This window comes from Bos indicus, chromosome 19, assembly GCF_029378745.1.
Source record: "Bos indicus isolate NIAB-ARS_2022 breed Sahiwal x Tharparkar chromosome 19, NIAB-ARS_B.indTharparkar_mat_pri_1.0, whole genome shotgun sequence".
NCBI lineage: Eukaryota > Metazoa > Chordata > Mammalia > Artiodactyla > Bovidae > Bos > Bos indicus.
The window spans coordinates 10,549,022-10,576,579 of NC_091778.1; the positions used below are offsets into that span (position 1 = coordinate 10,549,022).

The following is a 27,558-nucleotide window of genomic DNA, read 5'->3' on the forward strand; positions in this document are numbered from 1 at the left end:
TGGGTTTTGTGAAAATAGACTTTATTATAATAAAATGTCTTTTTAAACAAATGCCCCCACCATTCCACACCCCTGGAGACCAAGGTGGGGGTGGGAGTTCAAACAGTCTCCCACCACAGCAATGGAAACATGCAGAGACACTCACCCAGCCAGAGTGTGAGGCAAAGGGTGCTAAGGGGAGGAGGGGGACAAACCCCCACCCCACTCTGAACAGGGAATGTATGAAAATAGTTGCATAAATCTGTCCTCTCCCCCAGCCCCCAGACTCCAACAGGGGCCAGAGGAAAACGATGCAAAAGAGAAGTTGAATCCGATGAGCAAAATAAGGCAAACCCAACTCCTGCTTTCTGCCCACAGGCCCAGGGTCTAGGGTCTCAGGTCTCGAAGCGGGGTGCGGAGGGGCGCTGTGGGGCGGGGTCAGGCCCGCTTTGGCTTGGCCGTTCTCCTTCCCAGGCCTGTGCGGTGGAAGCGAGAGGGAGGAAGCTGAGCTGAGGCACTGAGTATGTACATCTATATACACAGCTCCGCCCCCGGGGTGGGGGGCTCGGCAGAATCCAGTGCAAACTTTCCTTCAGGGAGGGAAGACATGAAGAGGACGGCCAGCGCCGTCGGAGGGAACAGGATCTCCCCGAGCCAAGCATGTGGAGGCCGAGAGGGGACTGGCATAGCGCGGTAGACAGCAGGCGCAGACGGGTGAACCAGGAGTGACAAGTCCGTGTCCCCGGCCGGCTCAGGGACCAGGTGCTCAGCCCCTGGACTCACTCCCGCGCCGGGGCTCAGGGTCCCCGCCTGTAAGAAGACGATGCCCATCCAGAGGACCAGCCCCTCCTCTAGCTCTGACCTTCACTGAGTCTGCGTCCTGTCCCAGCGCCACGGCGCTAACTGGGGAGAACCAGAGTCCAGGGTCTTCCCCGCGCAGCTGGGGCCTTGGTTGGGCCACAGCATCACTCCTTCTTCCCCGAGCCCAGTTTCCTGAGGAGCTGCTTCCCCTTGGAGAGGAGAACCCACACCTTCCTGCTTGGGCCCTGTGGCAACTCCAGTTCAACCTTGGGGAAGTGGCGAGGGCCAGGAGCACAGGGCCAGCCTGGGGGCGCTGGGGGCCCCTGGGTTGAGCTAACCCAGTCCTAGAAAGTGAGAGAAAAGGGGCAAGGTCAAGGACTGACCCCCACCCCACCCTGCCTCCTTTACCCCACGACCTCAGGAGCCCGCAGGCCCCAGGTCATCACAGAAGCACAGGCGTGAACCAGAACCCACGGTCCAGCCGCCACCCCATGCAGAGCACCAAGTGGGCATGAAGATGGGGGAGCACAGAGCAGGCAGTCAGAAGGGATAGACAAGGAGGCTCAGTTCTGCTTCAGTTCTCTTGGACGGGGGCGAATCCCTTCCCTCCTCTGGGTCTCTCTGCAGGATGCTGGGCTGATGGAGTTCAAGAGCCCTTGGACTTGACCCTTGGAATGGGTGCTCCAACACTCCCCCCCACCCCATCATCCCCTCCCAGCCAAAGGGAGAGCAAGGACAGGAATGCTGGAAGGAGCCAGACACTCCAGGGAAGGTGGCTCCTGCACCACCGCACAGACAAGGAGCAGGCCCACATGGTGTCTGAGGGCCTTCAGGGAGGGGAGGAGTGCCCACTCCACGGGGGGAAGGTGGAGACTTTTCCTTGAATGGCCCCGGAGAGGGCTGCAGGGAGGCAGGGCCAGAGGCACTCACACTCAACACGAGCTCTCTCCAGAGAGAGCTGCTCCCCGCCCGCCCCTCCCTGCCCTTAGCATGCCCCCTCTGCAGAATCTCCTCGTTCTATGAGCCACCATGAGTGGCTCCCTCTGCCACCCGCCTACCCAGACTATGCTGTAAGTGGCCTAAAAACTGGGACTGGACAAACGAGAGAGCCACGAGGAAGTGTCCCCCCACCCGCTGAATTCCAACGTCCCCTCTGTGACCTCCTGTGCCTGGTACAGCCCTGTCAGGTCCTACCAGCCTATGTGTTCTCCACCCCCGCCCCCTACTCCCTTCCCACCAGGGCCTGGCAGTCTACCAGCACAACCAATCACAGAGCCCAGGTGCTGGGTGCCCAGCCTGGGGCCCGCCTCCACCTAAGACCCTGGTGATCTGGCAGAGCTGCCCGCAAAGAGGTCTGCTGGCACCCAGAGGGGGCTTCCCAGGTGGCGCAAGTGGTAAAGAATCCGCCTGCCAACGCAGGAGATATAAGAGACGTGAGTTCAACCCCTGGAGTCGGGAAGATCCCTTGGAGGAAGGTAGCACCCAGAGGTCAAAGAATCTCTTTCCAACTAGCCAGGGCTGATGGCTGGCCAGGGTGGGGAGAAGATCAGAGACCCTTACCACTCCCGCCCAGGGCTCCCGGGAGGGAAGGCTTGCTGGGGAGACACACGGAGGGGCCCCAGAAATGAATGGTTTGAGGTTATCCATGGACTCCGACTGTTTAAACCTCCTCTTTTATACCCGCCCCCAGCAAGAAAATGGAAAGTTGGACATAAAATCATGCCTCTGATGCCCCTAAGAGGTCATGACACAGAGGACAAGGGTGGGGAGATGGAGACTATTATTACTGGTGGCGTTAGGATCACTCTTCTGTCACCAATAATAATCACAATATTATAATACCATAGTCATATAGTATCATAATACACTGATGAGCCACAATGTGGATGTCACACAAAATTCTATGAGCCGCATGTGCTATAGAATACGGAGAGTCAGCTAACGTGGGACAGTACACACTAGGATGACATGTGCTCCTAAGGCAGCTGGCACTGCCCTGAATAAGGTAAGGGGAGGGGCAGGATCCGAGTGCCCAAGCGGGCTCACGGCAAGAGCTCCCTCCCCTGTTCCTAGAAGAAGGTGGACAAGCCCGTGTCTGAGACAAGGAGCACTATCTGATCGTGTGCGATGAGGAACAGGGTGACGTGGACCCAGGGGGTCAGTCCCCACTTACATGTCGCTCTCTCTACATATATCTATCTCCATCTAGCACTGGACTCTTCTCCTCCTCGTTCTCTGAAGAACAGGGAACAAAGAGAGGAGACGGGTTACCGGCAGACCACGAGCTCTCCACCCAGTCTCCAGGTCACCCAGGTCACTAGGTCCTGCTTGCACAGCCCCTGACTCTGGAACTAGCGCAGATGGAGGCCCAGGGCTTTCTGGTGGGGGCCCGGCCCCCTCATCCTCTTCGTGCCCTGGGAGCCTGTAAGTGTACTCCACCCACCCAGGAATTGGAGCCTTGCTGGGCATCTGGCTTTAAAAAGTGCCTGGGAGCCGGGGAGCTGCAGCAGGGGATCAGGGAGGGTCCCTGTGATGGGGGCTGTGATGGCGAGAGGTGTGGGAAGCTTGAGGTCCCTTTTCCAGGGGTCCTCCCCTGCTCTGGCCAGGGGTGTGGACAGCCGGGTCAGATGAGATGGGGATCAAGGTCTCAGCCTTGCCCCACTGTGCAAAGGGGCACACGCTAGGGGGAGGGGGGCAGGGAGAGTCACCCTGGCTGGTTCCCTCTGGCCGTGGGCACAACCCCCTCCTGGGCACCATGGGCACCTGGACCGCTGCACGCAGCTGCACCCCTCCCACGACGCAGCATAGAGACCCAACTGCTGAGCCTGGAGCCCAGGTCCTCACTGACCTGGCCCTCGGATGGGGCTGCCCCAGGCTCCCTGTCTGAGCCGCCTGCCTCAGGCCCAGGGCCCTCCAGGAAGTTGGATGGAACCAGGCCCCGCTGTCCATTCAGCTCCCCCTGGGGAGGAGATGCGGGTGAGACAAGACCAGGAAGGGCCTCAACAGCACCCCCTGGACCCTGAAGCTCCGGGGGGGACGGCCTGGGGTTGACGTTCCCATCGTGGGAGGCGACTGGCCTGTCCCTCTGGGCTTCCATCAGGAACCTGGCTCCCCACCATGGCTCCAGGAGAGCCCCCTTGGGCACACCCCCCACCACATCCTCACATAGTAGAAACCGTCATCGTCCATGGCCCCGAACACAGTGATGACGTCCCCTGCCCGGAAGGGCAGCTCTGCCTACGGAGAGACCACGAGGCAGGAGTCAGGCCGGGGCAGGCGCGGTCACCACCCCGCCTTGGCTGGGCTCTGAAGGGGCTCACCTCCACATCCATGTTGGGAGAGCTCTCCCGGGGGTTGTAGTCAAACGCGGCCACCATGGAATGGGGAGCTTTCAGGCCAGCAGAAGAGGCCAGCGCAGGGGGCCCTGGAGGGGGAGGAGAAGACGACTCGGGACTCTTTCTAGGCACTCCCACCCCTCTCCTGTCCTCGGCGCTGGAGACCTGCCGACCCGAGTCACCACCTCCACAGCAGCTGTGGCTCCAGGGGAGGCTGGAGGCGCAGGGAAGCCCCTCACCTGCACAGGGCTGGGCGGGCCCTTCCCACTCAGCTGCGGAGAGAAGGGGCCTGTGAGCCCTGCCCCTCTGTCCCTCCCCTTGGGGGGCAGGAGAAGGCGGGGGGCTGGTACTGGGCAGGCAGGATGCTCAGCCTCACACAGGGAGAGATGCAGGAGAAGGACCATCAGCCCGAGAGCAGACCCGCCCTGTGGTCTTCACAGTGAACTAAGGGCCAGACAGGGTCGGTGACTTGCTCCAGGTTGCACAGAACATATAGCCAGGTACTTTCTGGAATGGGGCTTCCCAGGCAGTGCTAGGGGTTAAGAGCCCGCTTGCCAATGCAGGAGACATAAAGACAAGGACGCTTTCTAGAACAGAGGTTCTGGTAAAACACTGCCCGTCCCCATTAGAATGAAGCTCCCTATGGGACGCATGGCTGTGGGTGAAGGTGGGGCTGGTTCCCTCCACCTGCTCAAGACAGACCTCGCATGTGTTTCCCGAGAGCCAGGCAGTGCCCCCGCTGCCTCCCTCCTCATCCTCAGGGGCCCTGAAGAAGAAGAGTATCACACCCACCTTTCTTGGAGCGGCGGGGCTTGGGGGGAGGCCCGGCAGTATGGGCTGCAGAGTAGACGAAGAGGCCGTTCCCTGATCCAGACAGGTAAGCAGACGTTAGAGGGAAACTGAGGTGAGGGAGCGAGATGGACAGTGACTCTGGTCTCCTCTTGGGGCTGTGCTGGGGTTCCTGCGCTCAAGCCTCTAAGACCACTCTTCCCTTCCCATCCCTGACCTCCAGGATCCAAAATACATGGCCAGTCCCCCTGCAGCGGCCCCCGTGCCACGTGGCAAGCTCACTACTGCGGCCACGCGGGCCCAAGTCTCTGAGGGCCCCAGTGACTCTGCCAGTCTCTGGATCAACCAGATACCCTGGATGCTCCTGACGTCCCAATTACTTGGGGTTAGGGGGTGTTGAGTCGGAACTGGGGTGGGGGACAGTGGGCGAGGGGCCAGAGCTAGTCATACCTGAGCCCTCGGCGAGAACCTCTGGGGACAGATGGCCCCGCTGGAGCAGCTGCTGTGTCCCCGCAGGGCTGTCCACGGCCACCTCAGCCACCATGTTGCAGGGGATGTAGCCCCACCGGCCCCCACCCTCACCCTGGTAGAAGCCATCTGCATCTTTGTCTCCAAACACCTGGAAGCAGAAGAGACCAGCTGTGTCAGCAGGCCAGTTCTGCATGCTCCCTGCACCCCGAGCCCACAGCGCCCCCCAACCCGGGACTGCAGAAGAATGCTCTACCTTTCATGGAACCGGAAATAGGGGGAAATAGCCAAGAAGAAGGATCAGAGGGATGACAGAAAACAGCTCTATCCGTATGATCATCACTCACGATCCTCACATTCATTCCCCCAGTCCACCCCAGACTGGATCTCCCTGACCTCAGAGTTTTAGCCCAAAGCCTTCAGGAAATCCTTGGAGGCTCAGTAGAGGTCGTCATGCTAACAGCAGCAGTATCACGCTGTGCCACATGCCAGGCAGTTTCAGCGCCCTGTGGGTACTGAATCCTCTAATCCTCAAACAAGCCTGTGAGGCAGACACTCACGTGATCCTCACTTTACCCATGAGGCCCAAAGGAAAGAATCTGCTTCGGGTTTCACAGCTCGAAGTGGCACTGTCGCGACCCCACTCCACATCACCCGGCTCTAGAAGCTGCGTTCCCACCTGGGTGTGGCTATGATCCCTCCAGGACAAGGCAGGAAAGGAGGGAGGAAGCAGGACCAGACAGCAAGTCAGTCACCTTCAGGATCTGGCCCTCCCGGAACGGGAGCTCCTCTTCCCCAGCATCAGGGTTGGGTGACATTGACACGGGGTCGTAGTCAAACAGAGCCACAAAGACCCTGACAGGGAGGTCCCGGAGGGCCAGGGATGCTTCTGGAGGGCTCCTCGGGGGAGCTGCGCGGGAGAAACAGCAATCAACTCTGGCCAAGGAAGCGGGAGAGGACCCCTTGGCCTGGCCCAGCCCCCGCAGAGGCTCACCCAGCTCTGTGGAGCCTGGCCTGGGGGCCCAGCCCCTTCTCCGCTGGGAGCCGCTCTGCCCTGGGCTTTCCAGCCCTCTGGGCTCTCCAGACTCTGCTGCCTGCAAAGAGAGGGCAACAGACAGCAGGAGTGATGCACCACCCCTCTGATGGTCGCCTCATTAGGGGCAGGGCCCCAGGAGCGCTCCCCCCAGCTCTGCCCCGTCGGCGGAAGCGGCACAGCAGAGCAGGGACACATTCCTCTCCTGGAGCCGTGGCCCAAGCTCCCTGGAGCCATCGGACACCCCCACGGGTGGAGGAAGGGCAGGAGGGGAGGCCCCGGCTCCGACCACCTTAGCAGATGAGTGCAGTAGAGGGACTAAGGTTTAGATCTGAGAGCTGGCCGAGGAGCGTGTGAGAGGAGGGCCTCTTCTCGGTGTCAGGGTTGGGCGATGCTGGACATCGCAGGCTGGGTCCTGAAGCTGTCACTAGCTAAGCGGAGGAAAGGGTCACGTGCCCCAAAGGCAGGGGGCCTGCTGGCAGCAATGGGCGACTTATGGCCACAGAACATCGGCGCATCCCAGTTCCGATCGATCGGCAGAAGCAGCAAAGCAGTGGAATGTGGGTGGGAGGAGGCAGGTGAGGGAGCCCCGAGGCCCCACCCCACCTCTGCTGATGGAGGCGGCAGCGTGGAATGGGAGCGGCCGGTGGGCAGCAAGCAGGGCCACCAGGCGGCGGTAGGCAGGGGGCTGCCCAGGCAGGGAGAAGGCACGGACCCGGGCGGGCGGCTCCTTGGCTCTGCCGGTCGCACTGCGGCCTCTCCGTTCCGGCTCCCCCTTCTCCCAGGCCGGGGAGTACGGATAGGGGTGGGGGCCTGAACCGGCCTTCGGAGGTGCCCTGGGCCTTCCCACGGGGGCTGCACCCCAGGCCTCCCCATCTCCGAGGCAGCCGGAGTTGGCGATGCTCATGTCCCCGCCGCCCGTCTCTTGCTCATCCTCAGAGTCATATTCGATGCTGATTTCCAAGCACTTGGGGGAGAGGCAGCTGGCCAGGCCCGGTTCCGGTTCCGGGGCCCGTCCCCGGGGGCACTTCCTCGAGGGGGCGGGCCGCGCCCTCCCGCCGGCGTCTGGCGGAGCCCTGGGGCCCTCGGCCGCAGCGGGGCCGCCCCTCTCGCGTGCAGGGCCCGGTGCTCGGCCGGGGGCCTGGGACCCGCCGCCGCCGTTGCTGAGAAGCCGGCTGCAGTGTTCCCGGGGATCCGGGGACCGCCTGCGGCCAGGGGGCTTTTCGGGGGAGCCACTTCCTTTCCTCCAGCTGCTGCCACCGACCAGTCCCAGCGGGTCCTCTGGGCGGTCCCCAGCCCTACAGGGCTGGGGGGACGAAGCGCAGAGGCCAGGTCCGCGGGGCCGCGCGCCGTCGCAGCCCAGACCCGGAGGCAGGGGTGCAGGCGGGCCGGGGTCTCTGGACGCAGACCCTGCCCCTGGCCCTTTCTCCTCCTTCACGGCCTCTCCGGCCTCGGCCTCCTCCTCCTCCTCCTCCTCCTCCTCCGCCTCCTCCTCCTCCTCTTCCTCGGGGATGCTAAACAGCTTCTTGCTGCGGAAGTGCTGGAGGGGCGGCTCCAGGATCTGTTCCAAGATCTCCTCGTCGCTGTCGGTCTCACAGAAGGGGTCGGGCTGGGGCTGGGGCTGGGGGTCCGGGGGCGGGCGCAGGGAAGAGAGGTCCGTGGGGAAAGGACAGAGCTGTGACCTTTGCCCTCAAAGGAGGGCAGGGGTTTCAGGTAACCCAAAGCCCGGCCCCCCAACCCCAGTCGCCTCCCTCCAAGAAGGAAGACCAGAGAGAGTCTGGCCCAGAGTCACACAGCGTGTCCAGGGCAGGGCCACGGGGAGCACTAAGGAGCCCGCCCAAGAACTGGGTGCGCAGAGGGGCTGAGTGTAGGGAGCAGGCCAGGCCTGAGATGATGGGGGGCCTCCCAGCCCCTCCTCGGAAGCTCCCAGCACCGCGAGGGTCTCAGAGGGCGCTGCATCAAGCGGGCTTGAGTGGGAGAAGTTACAGAACGGGGCGCCTCGGTCCCCCCTTCCTTTTCAGGAGGGTCGAGGCTGGGCCTGAGCTACTTCCTAGCTGCCGCCCGGCAGAGGGCCCAGGCCGCACACCAAGAATGCTGCTGGCACACCGAAGCAGCTGCTGACTCTGGGGGCGGAGGCCACGGGAACCTGAGGGGCCCCCCAGCCCCTCCTCACCCCGATACCTTGGCCCCCTGCCCCCCGATGCTGTGGCCAGCCACCTGCTTCGGGAAGGAGCAGGTGATGACACTCAGCTCTTCTTCCTCCTCCTCCTCCTCTTCTTGGATGTCTGACAGATCCGAGTTGCGGCCCTGGTCCACAAGGGAGTTCCCCGGACGGACCCCCAGCTCAGCTGCATCCTCCTGCAAGAGGCCAGACGTGGGAGGACAGCGGGGAGGTGAGCAAGGGCACATGGGGACCTTCCAACAGGGTCAGCCCCAGCCAGGATGAATGGGGGGTCCCCCTGCAGAAGGAGAGAGGGGCATGCCCCCAAATTGGGGCACAGGCACTGTGCGGGGTGGGAAAAGAAACCTGGAAGACAAAGCGGCAAACACAAACAGCCAGACACACAGCGCAGAGCAGAGCGAGAGTGGGGTGGAGAACGGGCAGAGTGGGCAACCAGCTCTGGGCTGGCAGAGGCAGGGAGGAGGCCCTCAACTCCTTGTGGTGGCCCGGGGTGCCCCTGCTCCGTACCTCAGCCCTGGGCCTCAGCCCGGACCCTGCGTCTCCTCCACGGCAGGCCTGGGCACAGGGCAGCCTCTGGGCCAACGCTCCCTGGGTGGTGCCGGGTGCCAGGCAGGCCTCTCCCGCGGTCTGCTCAGTGTCCTCCTTGGCCACGGAGGAGGTGGCAGGGCCAGGAACGCACTCTCCCAAGACGGGCTCACTGGCCTTCCCATCCCCAGAGGCACCCAGCACAGCCGCCCCAGCCTGCTCCTGGAACGGCAGGCATTGAGGAAGGGTCCCCCACTCCGAGCCCAGACCCTCCTCCCAGCCTCCGCCAGCCGCCCTCCTCCCTGGCCGGGTACCTGCGAGACAGGCGCTGGGGGCTCCTCTGAGGATCCTCCTGCCATTTCTCTGGGAGGGCTGGCTGGAGGGGCGCCCGGGGGCTCTTGAGCTCCACGGGGGTCGGGGTACCGGAGATGAGAGCTGGGATCCCCCAGCCCCGGGGAGGCTGGAGCAAGGGGCGGTCTGGCCTCTGGGCCCGGTCGTGGGCAGGCACAGGGGACCCTGGCCGGCCAGGAGGCCTCAGGCAGGGCGGGGGGGACGGGAGCTGGGAGGGAGTCCGCCGACTCGCCGTGGGGCGACATGGTGCGCACAGCCACTGCACGGCATGCCTGCAGCAGCTGCAGCTGCGCCAGCTCCACCAGCACGCTGCCCGCCGTGGGCGAGGCCACCTCCATGATCTGCGGGGGGGGGGTAGGGACAGAGCAAGGGAAAGGGGGGCTGCAGTGACGCCCCCACTGGCTGCTGGCACTGTGCCGAGAGCTGCATCCTTGGGTGCCTGGTCTCATCTGAGCCTCCTGGCCACGGGGTCTCAGGGCTAGAGTCCTAGTCCGTGGGCAACCAAAGCCCAGGCTCTTAACCAGTCTGCTACCCAGTGCCCAGATGCCTGGGGCGGGCAGCTCCACGCCAGGCCAGGGAGACAAGGCCTCTCCGTGTGGAAAGGAAAGAGACCCATGCCCCGCTCCCAGGGTACGGGAGAGGGCAGAGACCCATACCCCACTCCCAGGGTATGGGAGAAGGCAGAGACCCACGCCCTGCTCCCAGGGTACAGGTGGGCACCCCCGGGCTGTACCTTCTGCCCATCAGCATAAACGGCATAGCCTGTGACCCGGACACCGTTGGAGGTGCCAGCCGCATCAATCGTCACTGGGAGCCAGCTGATGATCAGGATCCCAGGGGAGGGCCCTGGCTCAACCTGCACATCCAGGGGGGCGTCAGGTGGGCCTAGGGGAGGGGGCACAAGACCCAGGATTGGAGCACTCCCGCCAGAGAGGACAGCCCGCTCTGCCACTTCCCTAAAGATGCAAGTAGCAGCCAGTGTGCCCCTGGGGCTACCCTCCCGGGCCTGACCTCCCCAGGGCTTACACACACCTGGCGCCTGTGCCCTCCTACCTGCTGGCAGCGTGGTGAACTGCAGGGTGGCAGCCCGTGGCTCTGGCCTCTCCCCGCCTGGTTCCCAGGACCCTCGAGGAGGGAGCTGAGCCTCCACTCGGGCCTGATAGAGGGTACCAGGCCGCAGGTGGCAGAAGGTGGCCCAGTAGGTGCTGGGGCGGGCAGGGGGACATTCTTCCCCGTTGAGGTAGACGGCGTGGGCCAAGCTGCTGTTGCTGGGCACCCAGGCGATCTCGGCAGATGTGGCGGTCAGCCGATGGACCCGCAGCTGGCTAGGAGCCACGCGGGCCCGGGCCCCCAGCAGCAAGCAGCAGCGCAGAGGGTCGGAGCCACCCCGGCTGGTCAGGGCCTGCACAGAGACCCGCAGGGGCCCCGCCTGCAGGTCCAAGTTCTCCAGCACAGCCGTGGGGGGCGCCCCGGACCCCAGGGCCTGCCGCAGCTCCCCATTCACACAGACATGGTAGCCACACAGCTCCACGCGCTCAGGAGGCGGCTCCCAGGCCAGCACCACGCTGTGGGCCAGCTGCTTCAGGACGGCCAGGCGGCGGGGGTAAGGCACGGCAGGGGGCTCCCCCAGGCCCTCTGGCGGGGGGCTCGGGCTGGGCACCTCCCCGGCCGCCTCATCCTCTGGTCGGGGCTGGCTGCGTCCCCCGCTGCTCTGGCCCCCACTACTGCTGCCGCCTCCGCCACCGCTCAGAAAACTGAGCTCGGGGCCTGAGCTGTGGGACAAGTCAGCCAGCTCCGGAGGCAGGGAGGCCAGCAGGTCGTCGTCGGACACGCGCTCAACAAAATTGGAAGGGACCAGGCCCCGCCGGCCATCCATGAGCTCCCCTGGGGAGAGGAAGACAAGAGAGGAGACAGAGAAAAACACAGCCCGATCAATGCATTGTAGCAAGGCTTGGTGAGTGATCCGAAGCATGTGATTCACCTGCTGGCACTTTTAAAAGAGCAGTCAAGATGTGGACTGGGAAATTATTGTTAATTTTCACTGGTGTGATAACAGTACCGTAGTTCTACAGGACAGACGTCTTAATTTTTAACGGGCAGATGAATCACCTGGAGATTTGTTAAAATACAGATTGTGACTCAGCTGGGCCTGAACAGGGCTGAGATTCTGCACTTTGAACAAGCTCCCAGGCGATGCTGCAGGGATGAAGGATGTCCAGGTTCTACGGAGAGGCACATGCAGGTGTATCTAGGTGAGATATCGTGTGTCGGAGTTCCCTGGGAGCACAGTGGTTAAGAGTCTGCCTGCCAACGCAGGGAACACGGGTCCGATCCCTGGGCCAGAAAGATTCCACCTGCCTCGGAACAACCAATCCCGTGCAGCACAGCTACTGAAGCCCAAATGCCTAGAGCCTGCGCTCTGCAACAAGACAAGCGCTACCCTCTCGCCTCAACTTGAGAAAGCCCATGCACTGCAACAGAGACCCAGTGCAGCCAAAATTAATCCATTCAATTAAAAATAAATAAAATATCATCTGTCAACAACTTGCTTTTCAATCCTATTTTTAACCCAGGTGGGGAAAAGGCAATTATGACCAAATATTAATAACTGTTGAATCCAGGAGGTGAGTACCTAGATATTCATTTTACGATTTAACTTTTCTGTCTGTTTGAAACCTGTCATATTACATGGGTCTGAGGAGTGAGGGCAAGGGCACCCCTCAGCCTTCCTGTGTGGAAAGCAGACATCCTCAAAGGGAGAGTGAGGTCCCGTCTGGCTAGAAGAAAGGCAGGAATCTTTAGAGACAAAAGACATACATGCCAGAGGAAAGAGCCCCCTGTGGGTTCTAGAAGGCACTGAGATCCACAGGCCTGGGTCTAGGAGCGTGACCAGCAGTCACTTCTTCTTTTAACATTTATTTGTCTGCATCGGTCTTAGTTAAAGCAGGCAGGGTAGGGATTTGTGTCACACAGACTCCCTAGCTATAGTGTGCAGGCTTAGCTGATCCGAAGCATGTGGGATTTTAGTTCCCCACCCAGGGATCAAACCCACATCCGCTGCACTGCAAGGCAGATTCTTAACCACTGGACCACCAGGGAGGTGCCTGTCAGTCAGTTCTGACAGCGCTTGCAGGAAATGGACCAGCTCCCCTGAACACTTGGTAATAGAACATTATAAAACATTTCTTAGATTGTTTGTGGGATGTCAAGGATCAAAGAACCTGGACAAACGGCCTATCATATCACAGCTAATTTGGGAAAAGGAAAAAGAGTCCCAGGGCACAGAGGAGCTGGCGGCTGCTGGGCCTTCTTGGGAAGAAAGGGGAACAAGGGCCAGGTTTAGGGCCATGGGTGGGTGTAGGCGGTCCTGAGCAGCAGGAGAACGTGGAAGCTTCCCCAACATCATCTCTCTCTACTTAGGCTAGGAGTTGGGGGTGGGGGGTGTAAGAAAATGAAGAGAAACAAGAGACTTTCAATAAGTTAGGTAACAGTGTAAGTAGTGGGTTGAAAGGTGGCCTTCCCAAAATACGTCCACATCCTAAACCCTGAACCCTGTAAATACAGCAAAAGTGTCTTCCCAGACGCAATTTTAAGGAGCTTGAGATAAAGACTGTCCTGGATTATCTGGGTGGGCCCTAAACTCAATGACAAGTGTCCTCATAAGAGGACACACAAGGAGAGGCACTGAGAGAAGAGGAGGAGGCGACGTGACTGCAGGTGCAGGGACTGGAGTGATGCAGCCGCAAGCAGGGAACAACTGGACCCCCCCAGAAACTGCACGGGACAAGGAGCAGAATCTCCTCTAGGGCCTCCAGAGGCACAGTGGCCCTGCCAACACCTTGCTTTCAGGCTTCTGGCCTCTGACGCTGTGAAAGGACACATTTCTGTTGCTTTAAGCCACCACCGAGTTGGTGGAAACTTTTTACGGCAGCACTAAGAAATTCATCCAGGCACTAACACTGCGGGGTGTGATGCTAATGGGAGGAAACATCACACTAAGCAGGTCCGCTGCCCTGCAAGGCTGGTGCGGGAGCCGGGGCCACAGTCAGGCTCACGGTCTGGAAGCCCCTGTCGCTGAGAGCGGCACAGCTGTGGGATCAGATACTGATGAAGCAACCAAAGTTAAGAAGAGGAATAGGGTATCTGACACCCACTTGCCTGCATGCCTTTCCAGCCATCCTAGATCGCATAGTTCAAATTCTAGTAACTTGGGGTTAGTTAATATTTATGTTGTTGCTGGTGCTGATGGTGGTGGTTTAGTCACTAAGTCGTGTTCGACTCTTACGACCCCATGGACTGTAGCCTGCCATGCCCCTCTGTCCGTGGGATTGGACAGAGTTGGTGTTTAGATTTTTTTTTTCTCATTAAAAAAGCCATTTTTCTGGGAGCTATTTACTTCTCTCCATCGTCCATCCCTAGAGAGAGTTTAGTTGTTTTCCATCATTCCCAGCACCTGCTCAGATAACAGGCATGGGGCCCCAGGAGGAGAGACTGAGCAGGCCCCACAAACCAAAGCTTTGGGTGATACAGACCCAGACCCGAGCACTTTGCTGAATCTGCACACACCACTGCAGCTCTCGCCCTGCCCTGTCCACCCCTCATCCTGGTCTCCATACCACACTGCCCTCCATGCTGTGAAAGGACGCAGCCTGGTGCCCAGCCAGGGCACCCTGCAGAGTCTGCCAGGCCCTGCCCTATTGCCCAGTCACTAACGCGGTGTCTGCCTCAGTGACCTGATCACCCCACGGGCACCACAGAACTGCCCTGGGCACTGTAGAACCACCCTGGAGCGCAGCCCTGCCTGGGCCCTGGCAACTGCTGACCACTTGCTGACACCCTCTCCCAGGCCCTGGACCCCGACGCCTCCTCCCCACACTCACTGGGTTCAGCATCAGCTCTATACACCACGTGCCCGACCTCGAGGTCACTAGTGCTCAGCGCTGCAATGCCCTGTCTGCCAACAGAAAAGCGAATTTAGCTGAAATTCCCTGTGACGCTCTGTCCGCCCTCTGGACTGTGCTGGGTCCTGTCCTGTCCTGCACGGGGCACACGTGGAGTCAGACCAGCTGCCCGCAGAACCCTTTCCCCACAGGCCATCGGGTCTCTCTATGCCTTTCCACCGAGTCTGAAAAGTGACGGTGGGCTCAAAGGGTGCATATGGGTAGAGGGCTTTGGGAAGAGGAGTTTCAAAGTAAACATATGGATGTGACGGTCCCCGCTACCTCCTACCTTCAAAGAAGCCATCCTCGTCCATGCTGCCGTAGATGTAGATGTACTCGCCGGCGGTCAGCGGCAGCTCAGCCTCTGGGTTCTCGTTGGGGCCCTCGAAGGGGTTGTAGCTGCGGGGAGGCCCGGAGGAGGAGGGGGATGGTGACCAACATCCTGTCTCCTCCCCCCCGTCACTTGGCCTTGGGGACACTTTGTTGTCCACCGTTAACCACAGGGAGCGCCCGCTGCACCCACCCCAGCCCAAGGAGGCGAAGATGACTTCTCCCGCCGTGACCCCCACCACGCCCCCTCCGTCTCGTTCCCCCCACACACCCCAAATGCCGGAGGGCCGGGGCGCAGGGGTCAGGGCCCACCTGTAGCGAGCTAGGAAGACCTGGACCCTGGCTCCGCCCCGGCCGCCCTCTGCCACTGCCGGGAGCAGCGAGACGCTGTCTGCCTCCAGTTCCTCCACCTCACTGGCTGTGTCCACCTAGGGGCAAGCAGAAAAGGGCCAGTCCTCTCCAGGACTCTGGGGCCGACCGCAAACTCGTCAGGGGAGGCCCCGCTGTCCTGAGACGAGAAACAGAGCAGATGCTGGACGAGGCCAGCAGCGGTGAGCTCCGCCAACGCTTTCTAAACCAGAACATCAGCCCTCGGGGCCTGGTGGAGCCCAGAGGTCCTGGGTCAAGGGACAGGGGTCAACAGTGACCCGTCCCTGAGCCCCGGCCTCTGCTGCACCAGCTCAGTAAATGAGACCACCGTGCCCAGCGCAGAGGGGGCAGCCACTCTGGTGGCGAGGGGCAAGGGGGCACCCAATGACAGTCTGTGTCTTTAAGGTTAAAAAACTGCAATAAAGCACTCTAGCTGGAAGCAAAGGGGCAGAAGGGGCTGAGAAGTCCCTGGGACAGAGGTACTGCCAGGATAAGCGGGGGCACCCAAAGCCAGCACCTCCACTCATGCCCACAAGGGGACGGTAGAGGCCGCAGCTGGGCTCCACCGCTTCCCACACCCAAGGCTGCAGGGCTGCTCCAGACATCCCCATCCTGCACCACACCCCCCCACCCCCGCCCCTCACACTTTCTCGGGTTTGGGAGGGAGAGAGAGAGAGGGCTGCGGTTGTGAGTGATACCAAAGAACTTGGCAGTAATACCAGCTGCCATATGTTAAGCATCTACTGCGTGCCCCACATGGCGGGAGGTTCCGTCCTTGTTTTGTTTTCTCATCATCCTCCCCACAACCTCACCGGGCAGGTTTGTTAGTTCAAAACTCAGATGACAGCGAAACCCAAGCCCAGAGAGGGTCAGCGACCTGCCTGAGACACAGCTGGGACCTCAATCCCAGAACCGGTGCCCCTCTTCACAGCGCCACCGGCTTCTGCCATGGACACACTCGCCACCAACCTCGTGATGTGGGTCCTGGCCCCAAAGGGTCTCCCTCCCTGCAGCCCAAGACTCTTGGACCTCGCTGGGCCCCAGAGGGGCGGGTTGGGCAGCCCCTGAGTAGGAACAGCAGGCAGGACCGGCAGGCAGGGCAGGCCCCATCGGAGCTCCCCGCCTGCCAGGAGGAATCCACGGGACCCTCTCCTCCGGGGCCTGGCTAGACCCCCGACACGGGCCAGCAGCCCCCCAGCTCCTGGGCCACCCCCTCCCTCCACCCGCCCCCCACCAAGGCAGAGCTGGAGCCCATGCCCCTCCCCAGCACTGACCTCGGGGGTCGGGCAGGACTTGGGGCTGTTGTGGATGGACTCAGAGCGAGAGGAGTTGGACAGAGACTCTGCCCTCTTGGCTGGCGTCCTTCGGGAGACCCCAGCAAGGGTGGCAGAGGCAGTCTCGGAAGACTTCGGGGTGCAGCGTCCCGGGGAGGCTGGTGGGAGGTCGAGGTCTACGGGAAAGATGACACGTGGCCTTGGGGGTCGGTGTCCCAAGGAGTGACCAGTGACCACGTGTCCTCTTGGAGCTAGCGATCAGGCCCTCCGTGGCCAAGTTCCCTTACAAGAAGGGAAATCCTGGGGGAGCTTACTGAGTGGAGATGGAAGTGACTTACATGTATTATATCACAGCATCCTCAGAGCAACTCGATGAGGTGTAGTGGACGCCCCTGTCTCAGAGCCTAGGACACACGGCCCACAGCTTTAGCAGCATCACTCCCTGAGTGAGTGGAGCCGGAACCACCTGATCTGACCGATGCCCAGCTGGCTCTTCGCCAACCCACACTGCCTGCCACTGACTCCTGGTGCCCACCTCCCAGCCAGGACCACAGAGGAGGGGGAGGAGCAGCTACCTGAGATTCTCCAGTGGGCTCAGCTGTTTCCCTCCCCACCTTCCCCGACCCAGAGCCTGGGTCAAGCTAGAACGGGCTCTAACTTGCTGTGTGACTTTGGGTGAGCTGCTAGCCTTCTCTGACCCTGAACTCCGCTCGGGACAAAAGCACCAGGCTGACGGCGCTGGGGGTCTACCTCACCTTTGGGGCCGGATCCGCGGCAGGGCTGCGGGGTGGAGCAGCAACAGGGGTGTGGCGGGCTGTCCCCCGGGGCACCGCAGCCCAGGGCGGAGGTGAGCAGGTCCAGGGGGCCAGGGTGCAGGCGGAAGGCCTGGAGCTCCCGCGCCAGCAGGCTGAAGCGCTCAGTCTGGCTGCGACACTGCTCCTCCAGCTCCCGGACCCGGACCTGGGCCGAGAGGCAGGGTGAGCCGCCGGGCCGCGGAGCTGCCTGGGCCAGCCCGCTTCAGATCACACTCGCCCAGGCCCGAGGGCTGGGCACGAACCCTCAGCCTGGCCGCCCGGCTGCCCCAACATAGGGTGGCTGAGGGTCGAGACACCGTCACTCCCAACCCCCTCTCCAGCTCAGCTTCATGCCCCAGGCGGTAGCACTTTCTGGGCCAAAAGGGGTCACCCCACCCCATCACCACCACCGTATCACTTCAGGGGTTCTCTCCGCTCCATGGCTCATCACCCTCCCACAGCCAGTGACCCATATCCCTGCCCACAGAAATGTCCCCAGAGACCCCAGAGCTCGGGACATCGTTGGGACAGGAGTGAGCCAAATCCCAGGAGTTTTTCTCAAAGATCAGGAGAGTCCCCATCAAGGGGCTCGTGGGTCAAATTGGCTGGCTTTGGAACCTCCTCCTGGTCTCAGAGATGGGCAGGGCCTGTATGTGCCAGGCACAGTGGCAGGTCTGGGGCCAGGGCAGTGAGAATCCCAGCCCATCTACAGAGTCTCGGCCTGTGACGGGTCACACCCCTGTCGTCGGACAGGAGGGCTGGAACCGCTTAGGCCTGAGGGAGGAGACTCAGCTCAGCCAGCCTGCAGGGGTGTTGAGGAGAGCCCCCCGCCCCTGCTCCCCAGGGAGGTGGGGGATCAGGAGGCTGTACCTGCATGGAATCCAGGGTAGACTGTGGCGGGAAAAGCAAGCCCAGAGGAGAGGTTAGAACTCTTACCCAGGGGGCATTACCCAGAGAGGGAGAGAGGGGCCCAAGTGGACACAGCTCAGTCAGCTCCCTGGACTGACTAAGCAAGTGCTAACTGGAAAGATATTTCAGGGCCAAAGGTGGAGGGGATCGCCCCAGCCCCCAGAGCATTTAGGGGCCCTTCCTGCAAGCCCACATCCCCACCCACACCCCGGGAACCCCCTGCAGCACTCTCTGAACTGCCCCAGACTTCCCCCCGGCTGGAAGCACGGCGGCCACCTCCAGGGACCCTACCTCCAGCAGCTGCACAGCGCCTTCATGCTCCCTCTGGGCTTCCGCCTGGGCCTACAGGTGGGAGGAGGCAAATGCTGGAGGAGAGGGGTGAGGACTGGGGTGGGATCAAGGGAGGAGGGCAGGCAGGATGAAGGAGGAGAGAGGAGAGGGAAGGGGGCTGGGAAGCGGCTGTGGGTGCCTCCCTCCGGCTCCCATTCTGAACCGCACCTCGAGTTCGAAGGCGAAGGGGCCGAGAAGAGGGGCTTGGGACTGCTTCCTGCTTCCCAGACCCTCCCCCTTGGGGTTTTTTTCTCCTCCTGTCTCTCTCGATGCCCTCTGCCTGCTCATCTTTTTCCCCTTGCGTGTGTGAGGGCCCCACAGGGCACAGTGCTGGGCCCGCAGTCACTCTCTCTAGACTCCCATCTAGTCGCAGGACCAGATGCACTGAATACTCCAAAACCTGTCCCCAAGAACGACCTCCCCAGGACCCAAGACTCACAAGTCCAGCTGTCTATGGGGCTCTCCACTCAAGTGGTTAACACACAGCCCAAACTTGGCCGAAATGGAACTCAGAACTCAGGATGCCCGACCTCGCAAACCTGCTGCCCGTCATCCCTCACTCCTGGCGGGTGAAAGGCCCAACCATCCATGTAGTCAGCACTTGGGTGAAGGCGTGGGGCACTCAGTAGGAAGCCCACAGTGAGTCCTGTCGATTCTCTGTTCACAATGTACTTCGGATCTGCCCACTTGTTCCCTGCCATGGATTATACTCTCACCCAGGCAGACATCATCTCCCACCTGGACCCCTGTGGCCACCCGACACCTGAATGCTTTGCTTCTTTGCCCACGCCCCTGTCCATCGTCTGGAGTGCTGCCGAAGCGACTCTCTAAATGACGAATCAGACCATGCCACTCCCCTGCTCGGGACCTTTGGACGGCTTCAAACGACTCAGACAGCAGAATACCCAAACTTCTCCCCTGACTTTGAAGGTCTGATGCTATCTGGCTCTTGCCTTCCTGCCATCCCGTCCATCCTACCACATGCTAGCCACACTGGTCTGTACCCCTCAAGCTTCTCCCTACCACAGGGCCTCGGCATGAGTGTGCCCCCTCTCCAGAATGCTCATCAGCTGACTCCCTGTGACCCTCGAAGTATTAAAGGCCTTCCTTGCCAAGCTCGCTGAAGAGGCCCCTCACCCCATCCCCACCACCCTGTGTTACATCACCCTGGTAACTTTCCCCACTGTACTTGTCAATGCCTGCGATCAGCTCACGCATGAATCTGTTTATGTGCTGCTCGGTCAGGGACCTGGCCTTTGCCCCTCACAGTCCCTCCAGGGCCTGGCACAGTGCCTGGCACACAGTGTGTTGGTTAGATAAGTGTTAGTTGCCCAGTCGAGTCCGACTCTGTGATTCCACCGACTGTAGCCCCCTAGGCTCTTCTGCCCATGGGATTCTCCAGGCAAGGATACCGGAGAGGGTTGCCATACCCTCCTCCAGGGTATCTTCCCCACCCAGGGATGGAATCTGGGTCTCTGCATTGCAGGTGGATTCTTGACCGTCTGAATCACCAGGGGTTCTCTATAAATGCCCACATTGGATGAGGGTCCAGAATCTACAGCTGGGGTCTGGCAGCCCCCCCCTTTCCACCCACCCCTCCCCGGACGCCGCCCCCACCTGCTGCAGCCTCCGGACCTCCTCCCGCTTCTCCTGCAGGCTGAGCCGAGCCTGCTCATGTTCCACCTCCAGCTGCTGCCGCCGCTGGGTCACCTCCCGCATGTGCTGAAACGCAAGAGCCTGCGTCAAGGCCCGAGCCCTGCTCTACTGTCTCTACGGAAGATCTAAGATGAGGGCGCCTCAGACACCATGTGTTCCAGACACTCTGTTAAAAAGGAAACTGCGGCTAGAGAAGGAAAGGGCCGCGGGCGCCCGGACTCAGCCTACACCCCCGCGCCCCACGCAGGGCACGTGCTTCGCCAGCCCACTTTCGCCCCGTGCCGCCCGGTGTCCTCACCTTCAGCACCTGCTCCAAGCTCTCCAGCTTGCTCTGCAGGCCTTGGCTCTTGAGAAGGGCCGAGTCCCTCTCCTGTGTCACCCCCAGGAGCTGGCCCCTCAGCTCTGCATTCTCCCACTCCACCTGGACAGGGGGGAGTGCAGGGAGCTGAGAGCGTGAGCCTCACCCCCCCAGCACCCTCGCTCCCAGGGGCCACAGGATGCTCTGTGCTCTCCCCAACTGGGGAGCTGGCAGAGGCAGTGCCTTGCCCGGGGACGGGGCCCTGGCAGGACCTGGGCAGAGCCTCTACCTTCTCCTTCTCCGTGGCTCTCCCACTGAGCCGAGAGTTCTCCTCCACGAGGCGGGCATTCTCGTTCTGGGCTGCCTTGAGCTGCAGTTCCTGTGAGACCAGAGGGGAGCTCCAGGGAGGCTCCCAGCGCCCACCTCCTCCTCTCCCCACACAGGCACACGTGGGACCCTGTCGGCCCCTTCCTGCATCAGCCAGGAAAGGGAAGCCCCACCAAGCAGGAGGGAAAGTGTGCTTTCGGGGCAGGAGAGAAGAAACTGGCGTTCTGGGGGAGCCCTCCACCTGGTGGGCCTGATGGACCCAAGGAGCCGGCCTTCCAAGGCCCCACAGAGCTCACCAGCTCCTCACATCGCCTCTGCTTTTTCCGGGCTTCCTGCTCCAGACTCTCGCATTTCTTCCTCTTCTTGCTGAGCTCTGATTCCTGCGGGATCAGAAAGGAGCTCCTCACACAGGAAGGCAGATCCACCCATAAAGGGTCTCCTCCAGCGCCTTAACCCGGGTCTTACCAGTTGCTGCACCCTCTGCTGTTTCTCTGGCTCCCCTAGGACCACAGCAGGGTTTTCCACATCCTCCTGGGGTGTGGCCTGAAAATGGCCAGGGGCAGTGGGCTGGCACCTGAGGGCAAGGCCTCAGGGCAGCCTGCCCCTGGCCCAGCCTGTCCGAAGGGGGTTCCCACCCGACCTCACAGTCAGCAAAGAGATCCCTGCTCAGGAAGGGGAAGGGGTGCTGTGTGCCCCCTCTCCCCCATCTCCAGTTGATCCTGAGTGCTTTGAGATCCAGAGACCCATGATTGCCCTGGGAGATGGGTCCTCTATCCAGGCCAAAGCTTTCCCTTTTTAGCTTGCAGCCCTGCTCTGCACTCAATAACTGTCCTGGGTGTCCTTCAGCGACTGGCAGAGAACTAGGAGGCTGCCTGGGCCCCCAGGGAGGTGGTGTCCCCAGAGCTAGGGGTCATGGATCCATAGTCTTGGCCTAGGGCCTACAGACCTGTTCAGACCCTCCTCCCAGCTTCCCCAAGCCCACCCTACGGGCACGCCCCGGTTATCCATCCGTGCAAACTCTGGAGGACAGGTCTTGATGAGTAATGCTCCCTCCCTGGACCAGGCAGAGGGGCCAAATCCCTTCTCCCTATCCTCTTCCCGGAAGGAGGGGGGACCCAGGTGCCGCCCAGGACAGAGGATGGAGAGGAGCCAGAACTCTAAGTTATGGAGGTCCGGAGCGGGGTCCCCAGCTTTCGGGCCAGGGGCCGCCTAAGCCCGACGCCCAGTGAGGGTCGCCCGTACCTGGAGCCGGGGAGGACACCGCGCCGCCCCCGGGGAGCCGAGCCGGGTCTGACGGACCGGGCAGGCGCTGATGGGGGCGTCCCCGCGCTGCTGCTGCGGCGGGAGGCAGCGGCGCGGGCTGGGCCCCGGGCGGCTGCCAGGGCAACCGGGGATTTGCGGCCGGGCCGTACCACTGGCGGCGCGGCAGGGGCGGCGGGGCGGGCCGCGGGCCTCAGGCCTGCGGAGAGGGGGGCCCGAGCCCCCGGGGGCGCGCGCGGCTCAGGTACGAGCCCTGGGAGGCCGGGCCGAGGACCCGGCCCGGGCCGTGCGCGCGCCGCCACCTCCTCGTCGGGGCTCTGAGCGCGGTGTACGGGGAGGAGGGAGATCCCGGAGCCGCTCCCACCCCATTCTCCGCAGACCTACACACCTGCCCTGGCGTCGGCGCTCACCTCTCCCGGGGCCCCCGGGGCGGGCGCCCCTGCTCTGGCCGGGACAGAGGGGCCCGGGGGCCGGGGCGGCGAGGGCGGCTCCCTCTGGTTGCGCAGAGCGATCTGCCTCTGCAGCCGCAGCACCTCCCGCTGGGACTCGCGCAGCAGCCGGTCGAAGTCCCGCACGTGGAGCCACTGGGGGCCCTCCTGGAGTCGGGGGACCGGGAGCCGAGTCGGGCCTAACCCCGACCCGACCCGCGCCGTCCCCAGCTGAGCCCGCCCTCCGCCGGACTGCAGGGGCCCTCGGGCGCGGGCAGGTGCGCACCCTCCCCATGCATCTATGCCCGGTCGCAGATGCATGCCTACACAGCCCCATGCTTCCGCTCGCCTGTGTGCAAACACTCCCGGGAGCTCGTTTACTGGACACTCGCGGTGTCCTCGGCACTGTGCTCAATGCCTTGCGAACATCTCTGCACCCCAGTGTGAGGTTATGCTTGAGTTCATACAGCCAAGCCCACTGGCTTGCAGCCTGAAACCTGGAGCCCAGAAATTGCCAGGTCTGGGACTCACGGCTCCACCCCCTTCGGTTCAGGCGCCGGGTCCCCGCTCCCACCTGGGCCGTTGCCAGGGGAACCTACTCCCAGCAGCCTCCACCTGCTCGCTTCATTTGCATCTCATTAACATCTCAGTCTGCATCCCACACCGCCAGGCCGGCGACCCTAGGTAGGGCTGAGCCGGAAGGGGTGACCAGGGCCTCCTCGCACCTTGCCTGCCAGGGTGAGCCTGGCCTGCAGCTCCCTGCACTCCCGCTGCAAGGCAGCAATCTGCTTGTCCTTGGCCAACAGGGCGCTGGCTGTCTCACTGAGGTCCCGGGCTCGTTGGCGTGCCAGGGTCTTCCGGCACAACTCCAAGCTGGCCCCTGGACTGAGCATGGGAGCACTCACCTGGCCGGGGGAGGGGTAAGGCCACTGGTCATCTGAGGGCTGGGGCACTTCTCCCACTTCTCAGCTCCTCCCAAAGGAAGGGTTAGGATGAACACCTTTGAAATGTGGCCTTCACCTGCTTCCACCCTGAGTCCGGATCTACCCTCAGCCTCGCTTGACCCCTTCCCTGCAATCCTCAAGAGGGAGTGAAAGGGTTAACTCCACCTCCTAGCTTAGGCCCAAAGGATGCTGCTAATTGAGGGCTGCCAGTGTGATGGGTCTTGTCCCTGCCCCAACCAGCTCTGCACCCAGAGATGAGTGCCAGCACTGGCAATCCAGAATTCTGCTCTCCCTGCCCGGGACCCCACCCCACCCCCCCACCCAGCCCTTCTCTCCCTCCTGTGGTTCCAGAAGCCCCCAGCCCCCTAGCCTGGCTGGCACTGGCCCTTCCTACACCTCAGCCGCTGGGTTCCTGCGTCCCTGGGTACTAAGAGTCCACAATGCCCAAGCCCCACTGCCCTGGCACCCCTCTGCCCTGGTCGCCCAGCCTCCATCCAGTGGCCTCCCATCCTCACCACCCTTAGGTTAGTCTCCTGCAGCTTTCGGGCCCTCTCCTCCAGGCGCTTGGCAATGACCGCCAGCTCGGCATTCTTCCGCTTCAGCCTCCGCACCTTCTCCTCCGTCTCTGGGAAGCTGCTCTTCCTCTGACAAGGGGTCAGCCAGAATTGGGGCATGTGGGGAGAAGCCCGGCCCCTGCCCCAGACCCAATCGTAACAGCTTGGGCCTTGGGCTGGACTCTTGGGCTCACAGTGGGGCTCCTTGGCAACTCTAGGTAGGGGTTCACCCTCTCTGGGTCTTGGGGTGATGTCAGCTCCATGTAACTCCCACTTGGAGGGATGTTCATGGGATGAGAAGGATGCTGAAGCAGAGAGCCGGGGTGTCTGAGTCTGCCTCCCCCCCAGGACCCAGGACTTGCTTTCCAAGCCTCACCAGCATCTGGTTCTCCTCCTTAAGGATGGCACAGCGCTGCTGCAGCTCCCCCATGGCCCTCAGCAGCTCCAGATTGGGCCTGTCCCCGAAGCCCATTTTCAGCTTGCCCTGGCATGGGAAAGGATAGGGTGCAGCCCCTCAGGAATCACCCTACCTATGGAAATCAGAGCCCTCCGTATGGACGCGTTCCCCCTCCACAGTCCAAGGAGACATGGAGACAAGAAGGTTCTTCCCCATGCCCCAGGCCTTCAGGGTGGAGTACAGGAGGGGCTGCTTAATACACGAACATCTCCCAACCCTGGAACCCTCTCTGCTCATCCCCAGCTCTTCCCACCTCTGCCCAGCGTCGCCTTTCGGGAAAGACCAGCCTGAACTCCCACCCCCACTCCTCCAGGCTCCCCCAAGTCCTGAGTCCCCCAAAGTCCAGGTCCCTTCGTCATCTACAGGAGACGGCTCACACCCACCCCAAACCTTATCCTCCCTGGCTTGGCCCAGCACTGAGCCCCCCTCTACTGAGTCACTTCCTCCAGACTCTGATTCCATCACACACACCCCCACACACTCCCCCAGTATCCCCCAGCCCCCAAGGACAGAGAGATGCAGAGAAGAGAGACAGACACAGACAGACTGTCAGAGAGAGACTCACAGAGGGAGGGGGAAGGGGAGGGTTCAAGGCAGACAGACAGGCCAAGTCAGAAGGACAGACAGATGGTGAAAAACGGAACCACTGAGATTTATGCCCAAAGAAGGGAGGACAGACGGTCACTGAGATGGACCTGCAGACAGAGATAGGCCCGGAGAAGACAGGGGGCAGTGAAGTCCCTGACCATGCCCAGGCCGGCAGGCAGGGTGAGAGCCCTAGTCTCGCAGACCCCGGCCGACCTCAGCTCCCTTACCTTAGAGAAAGCCTCTGCCTCCGGGTCCTCCAGCCTCTGACAGCCGGGTCCGGAGCTCAAGGCTCCCCGTGCAGGGCTGGGCAGCCCAGTTCCTGTTCTTCCAGGCTCCATGCCCCCCACAGGCCCCGGGCTTCGGGCTCCCTCAGGCTCGGAACTCTCCTCAGGCCTCAGTTCTCCAACACGCAGATCTGTGGTGGTACCAGCCATGCTTGGGGATGCACCTCCAGCATCACCCCCCCGGCCTGGAGTCCAGCTCTGCCAGGCGGGCAGTGCCCACCGCTCCATGTTTCCGGGGTCCCCCAGCGATGGAAGGGATGTCAGTTGCTCCATGGTTCTGCCAAGGGTCCCTAGGACCCCAGCCGGGGGACATCACCCAGCCAGCTGGAGGGGCCGATGAGGGTCGTGCCAGGCCAGACCCTCTCCTCTCTGAGCTCTTGGCTTCACTGAAATTCCATCCAAGGTTAGCCGAGTGCTTCCTCCCCACAAAGGAGGCTGCGGGAGCCGGGGCTGCCGGAGGAGCTGGAGCCAGGGGTGTGCGAGCTGTGTTTGCTCGTGTGCACGAGCCTGTGGAGGAGCAAGGGTGTCCCCGCAGGGATGGGGAGAGCGTGCTGAGGCCACCGACAGCAGCTCCGGCTGAGGGTGTGCGCGTGTCTCCAGGTCGGCCTGTGCTGGTCAGCACTGCTGTGTGTGTGTGAGTGTGTGTGTGTGTGTGTGTGTGTGTGTGTGTATCTGGAGGCTGGATGATCCTACTTGTGTGTTCTGGGGGCTATGGTTTTGTGTGTCACTGCCTGTGCCTGTTTCAGAGTTGCCAGTTGTTTCTGCGTGTGTGGGTGTCTACTGCAGGGCTGTGGCAGTGTGTGATGCTGTCACTGGTTGTATCTGAGTGTCTCAGTGCTGTGCTGCTGTGTGCATGGCTGTCATTGTGTGTCCGTTTCAGCATCTGTGAGTCTGACCATCCATCACGATCCCTTAGCCGGCTAGGGTCCACAGGAGCTGCTGGGGGTGATCCCCAAAGGTCCGCTGGAGTCCTTTATCTCCCGCTCCTCTCTCTGCCGCTGCTGGCCAGCTTGCTGGGCGGTTGGGCTGGTCCTAAGGAGGCCTGGGTCGGTGGGCTGCTTGCCTCATAGTCTCTCTCCCTGCTGGCCTCAGCTCTGGGGACTGAAGGGGTTCCCTGTAGTCCCAGAGCCCCGAGATGGTGGGCACGGAGGAGGGCCGAGCCTCAGAACCAGGGGGGTGAGCGAGGGAGAGCCAGCCCTTCCCTCCCCCTCCCCCTCCTTTCCCGCCCACCAATAGGAACTCGGCTGCTGGTTTCCATGGGGATGGCGCTGGACTGGTGGGCTGGACCGGCAGGCAGGGCTGGGACAGAGGGAAGAACAGGTTCTTCAGGATGTCGACCCAGTGCCCCCAACGTGTGAGCGCCCACCCTTCCCACACACACACCCACGTCTTCCGGGATACGGAGACGGGGGGCGGGGGGCTGCAGACAGGGGGGCTGTCTCCATAGCTGCCCCAGTCCAAGCCGGGTAGAGACAGAGACAGGGTGTTGGCATGACAGAGATCCAGCCACGGAGAATGGCAGGAATAGAAAAGACGGAATTTAAGATGAAACAAAGAGGGACAGGGAAATCGAGATAATGAAAACAAGAGGAGAGAAACAAGGAGACAGAGGTGGAAATAGGCTGAGATAATTGCTTTTGCTTCCTCCTGGGGGCAACCTGGCCATCTCAGGCCAGCGGGGAAGGCCACGTGGCTTGTTAGGCTGGCTTAGCCCCAAACTGTCAGGAAGCTCACCTTCTGTCTCATCCTAAGCCTTTTTGTTATGGTAAAATGGCATTTTGGGGACAAGGATGTGGAACTCCTCCACTCTTAAACCAGCCTCTATGTGGCCGCAGAGACCTAGATGGAGTCCCCAGGAACACGGATGTTGGGAAGGACCTCAGAGAGGCCTCTGGACCGGAGACAGTCCCTCCAAACCTGAGGCTCAAGCCAGTCTCTCCTAAGGGAGGGGGCCCCCGTGTGGCAGCCCCTGGGGATAGCACCAGCAGTGCTAAGCCACAGAGCCCCTGACAGTGGGCTCTACCTAGGCCAGAGCTGATGGAACTCTTGGTGGTGGGGAAGCATGAAGAAGACGTGTCATCCTCACTTCCCTAAATCACTGTACAGATCCATACGTGCAGGGTGTATGCAGATGCCATCATGTGCATGCGTACGTGTAGTACACATATATAGGACATAACTTTGTCTCTGTGTATGTGGGCATTGTGTTGCTTTATATACATATGCACACGCATACAAGTATGCATGCGTGTATGCTATTATGGGTCTGTGGGCCTCCCTGGGTATACACGCATGCATGTTTCTGTGTATGTGCCACTGCATATATACTTGTCACGTCATCCACGTGTGTGAT

At 61.8% G+C, this 27,558-nt stretch overlaps 1 protein-coding gene and 1 long non-coding RNA gene across 9 annotated transcripts; one reads left to right on the forward strand and one right to left on the reverse strand.

The window, feature by feature from the left end:
* On the reverse strand, positions 1-26,376 carry TSPOAP1 (TSPO associated protein 1). 8 transcript variants are annotated; one of them, XM_070772529.1, is made up of 32 exons: positions 25,149-26,376; positions 24,253-24,360; positions 23,838-23,966; positions 23,104-23,283; positions 22,361-22,546; positions 21,156-21,233; positions 20,987-21,070; positions 20,653-20,742; positions 20,364-20,486; positions 20,027-20,131; positions 18,371-18,421; positions 18,041-18,061; positions 17,132-17,336; positions 16,377-16,552; positions 15,046-15,161; positions 14,693-14,802; positions 10,517-11,347; positions 10,197-10,348; positions 9,427-9,804; positions 9,095-9,334; positions 8,587-8,763; positions 7,121-8,026; positions 6,367-6,466; positions 6,128-6,282; positions 5,355-5,523; positions 4,908-4,979; positions 4,355-4,387; positions 4,101-4,204; positions 3,946-4,017; positions 3,629-3,739; positions 2,954-3,015; positions 973-1,124 (listed from the first exon to the last, which is right to left on the reverse strand). In XM_070772529.1, exons 1-31 carry the CDS (start codon positions 25,476-25,478, stop codon positions 2,986-2,988), a joined length of 5,622 nt encoding a protein of 1,873 aa, XP_070628630.1. In that variant the 5' UTR covers positions 25,479-26,376; the 3' UTR covers positions 973-1,124; positions 2,954-2,985. The 8 variants fall into 8 exon arrangements, with proteins under 8 accessions (XP_070628625.1, XP_070628628.1, XP_070628626.1 ...); XM_070772524.1 differs by lacking the exon at positions 2,954-3,015 and having other exon boundaries at positions 1-1,124; XM_070772527.1 differs by lacking the exon at positions 2,954-3,015 and having other exon boundaries at positions 1-1,124; positions 8,623-8,763; positions 25,149-26,375.
* LOC139177500 (uncharacterized) lies at positions 11,212-12,007 on the forward strand. Its single transcript, XR_011561900.1, has 2 exons — positions 11,212-11,417; positions 11,595-12,007. It is a non-coding gene; the product is annotated as an uncharacterized lncRNA (long non-coding RNA).
* Positions 26,377-27,558: the final 1,182 nt, after the last annotated feature.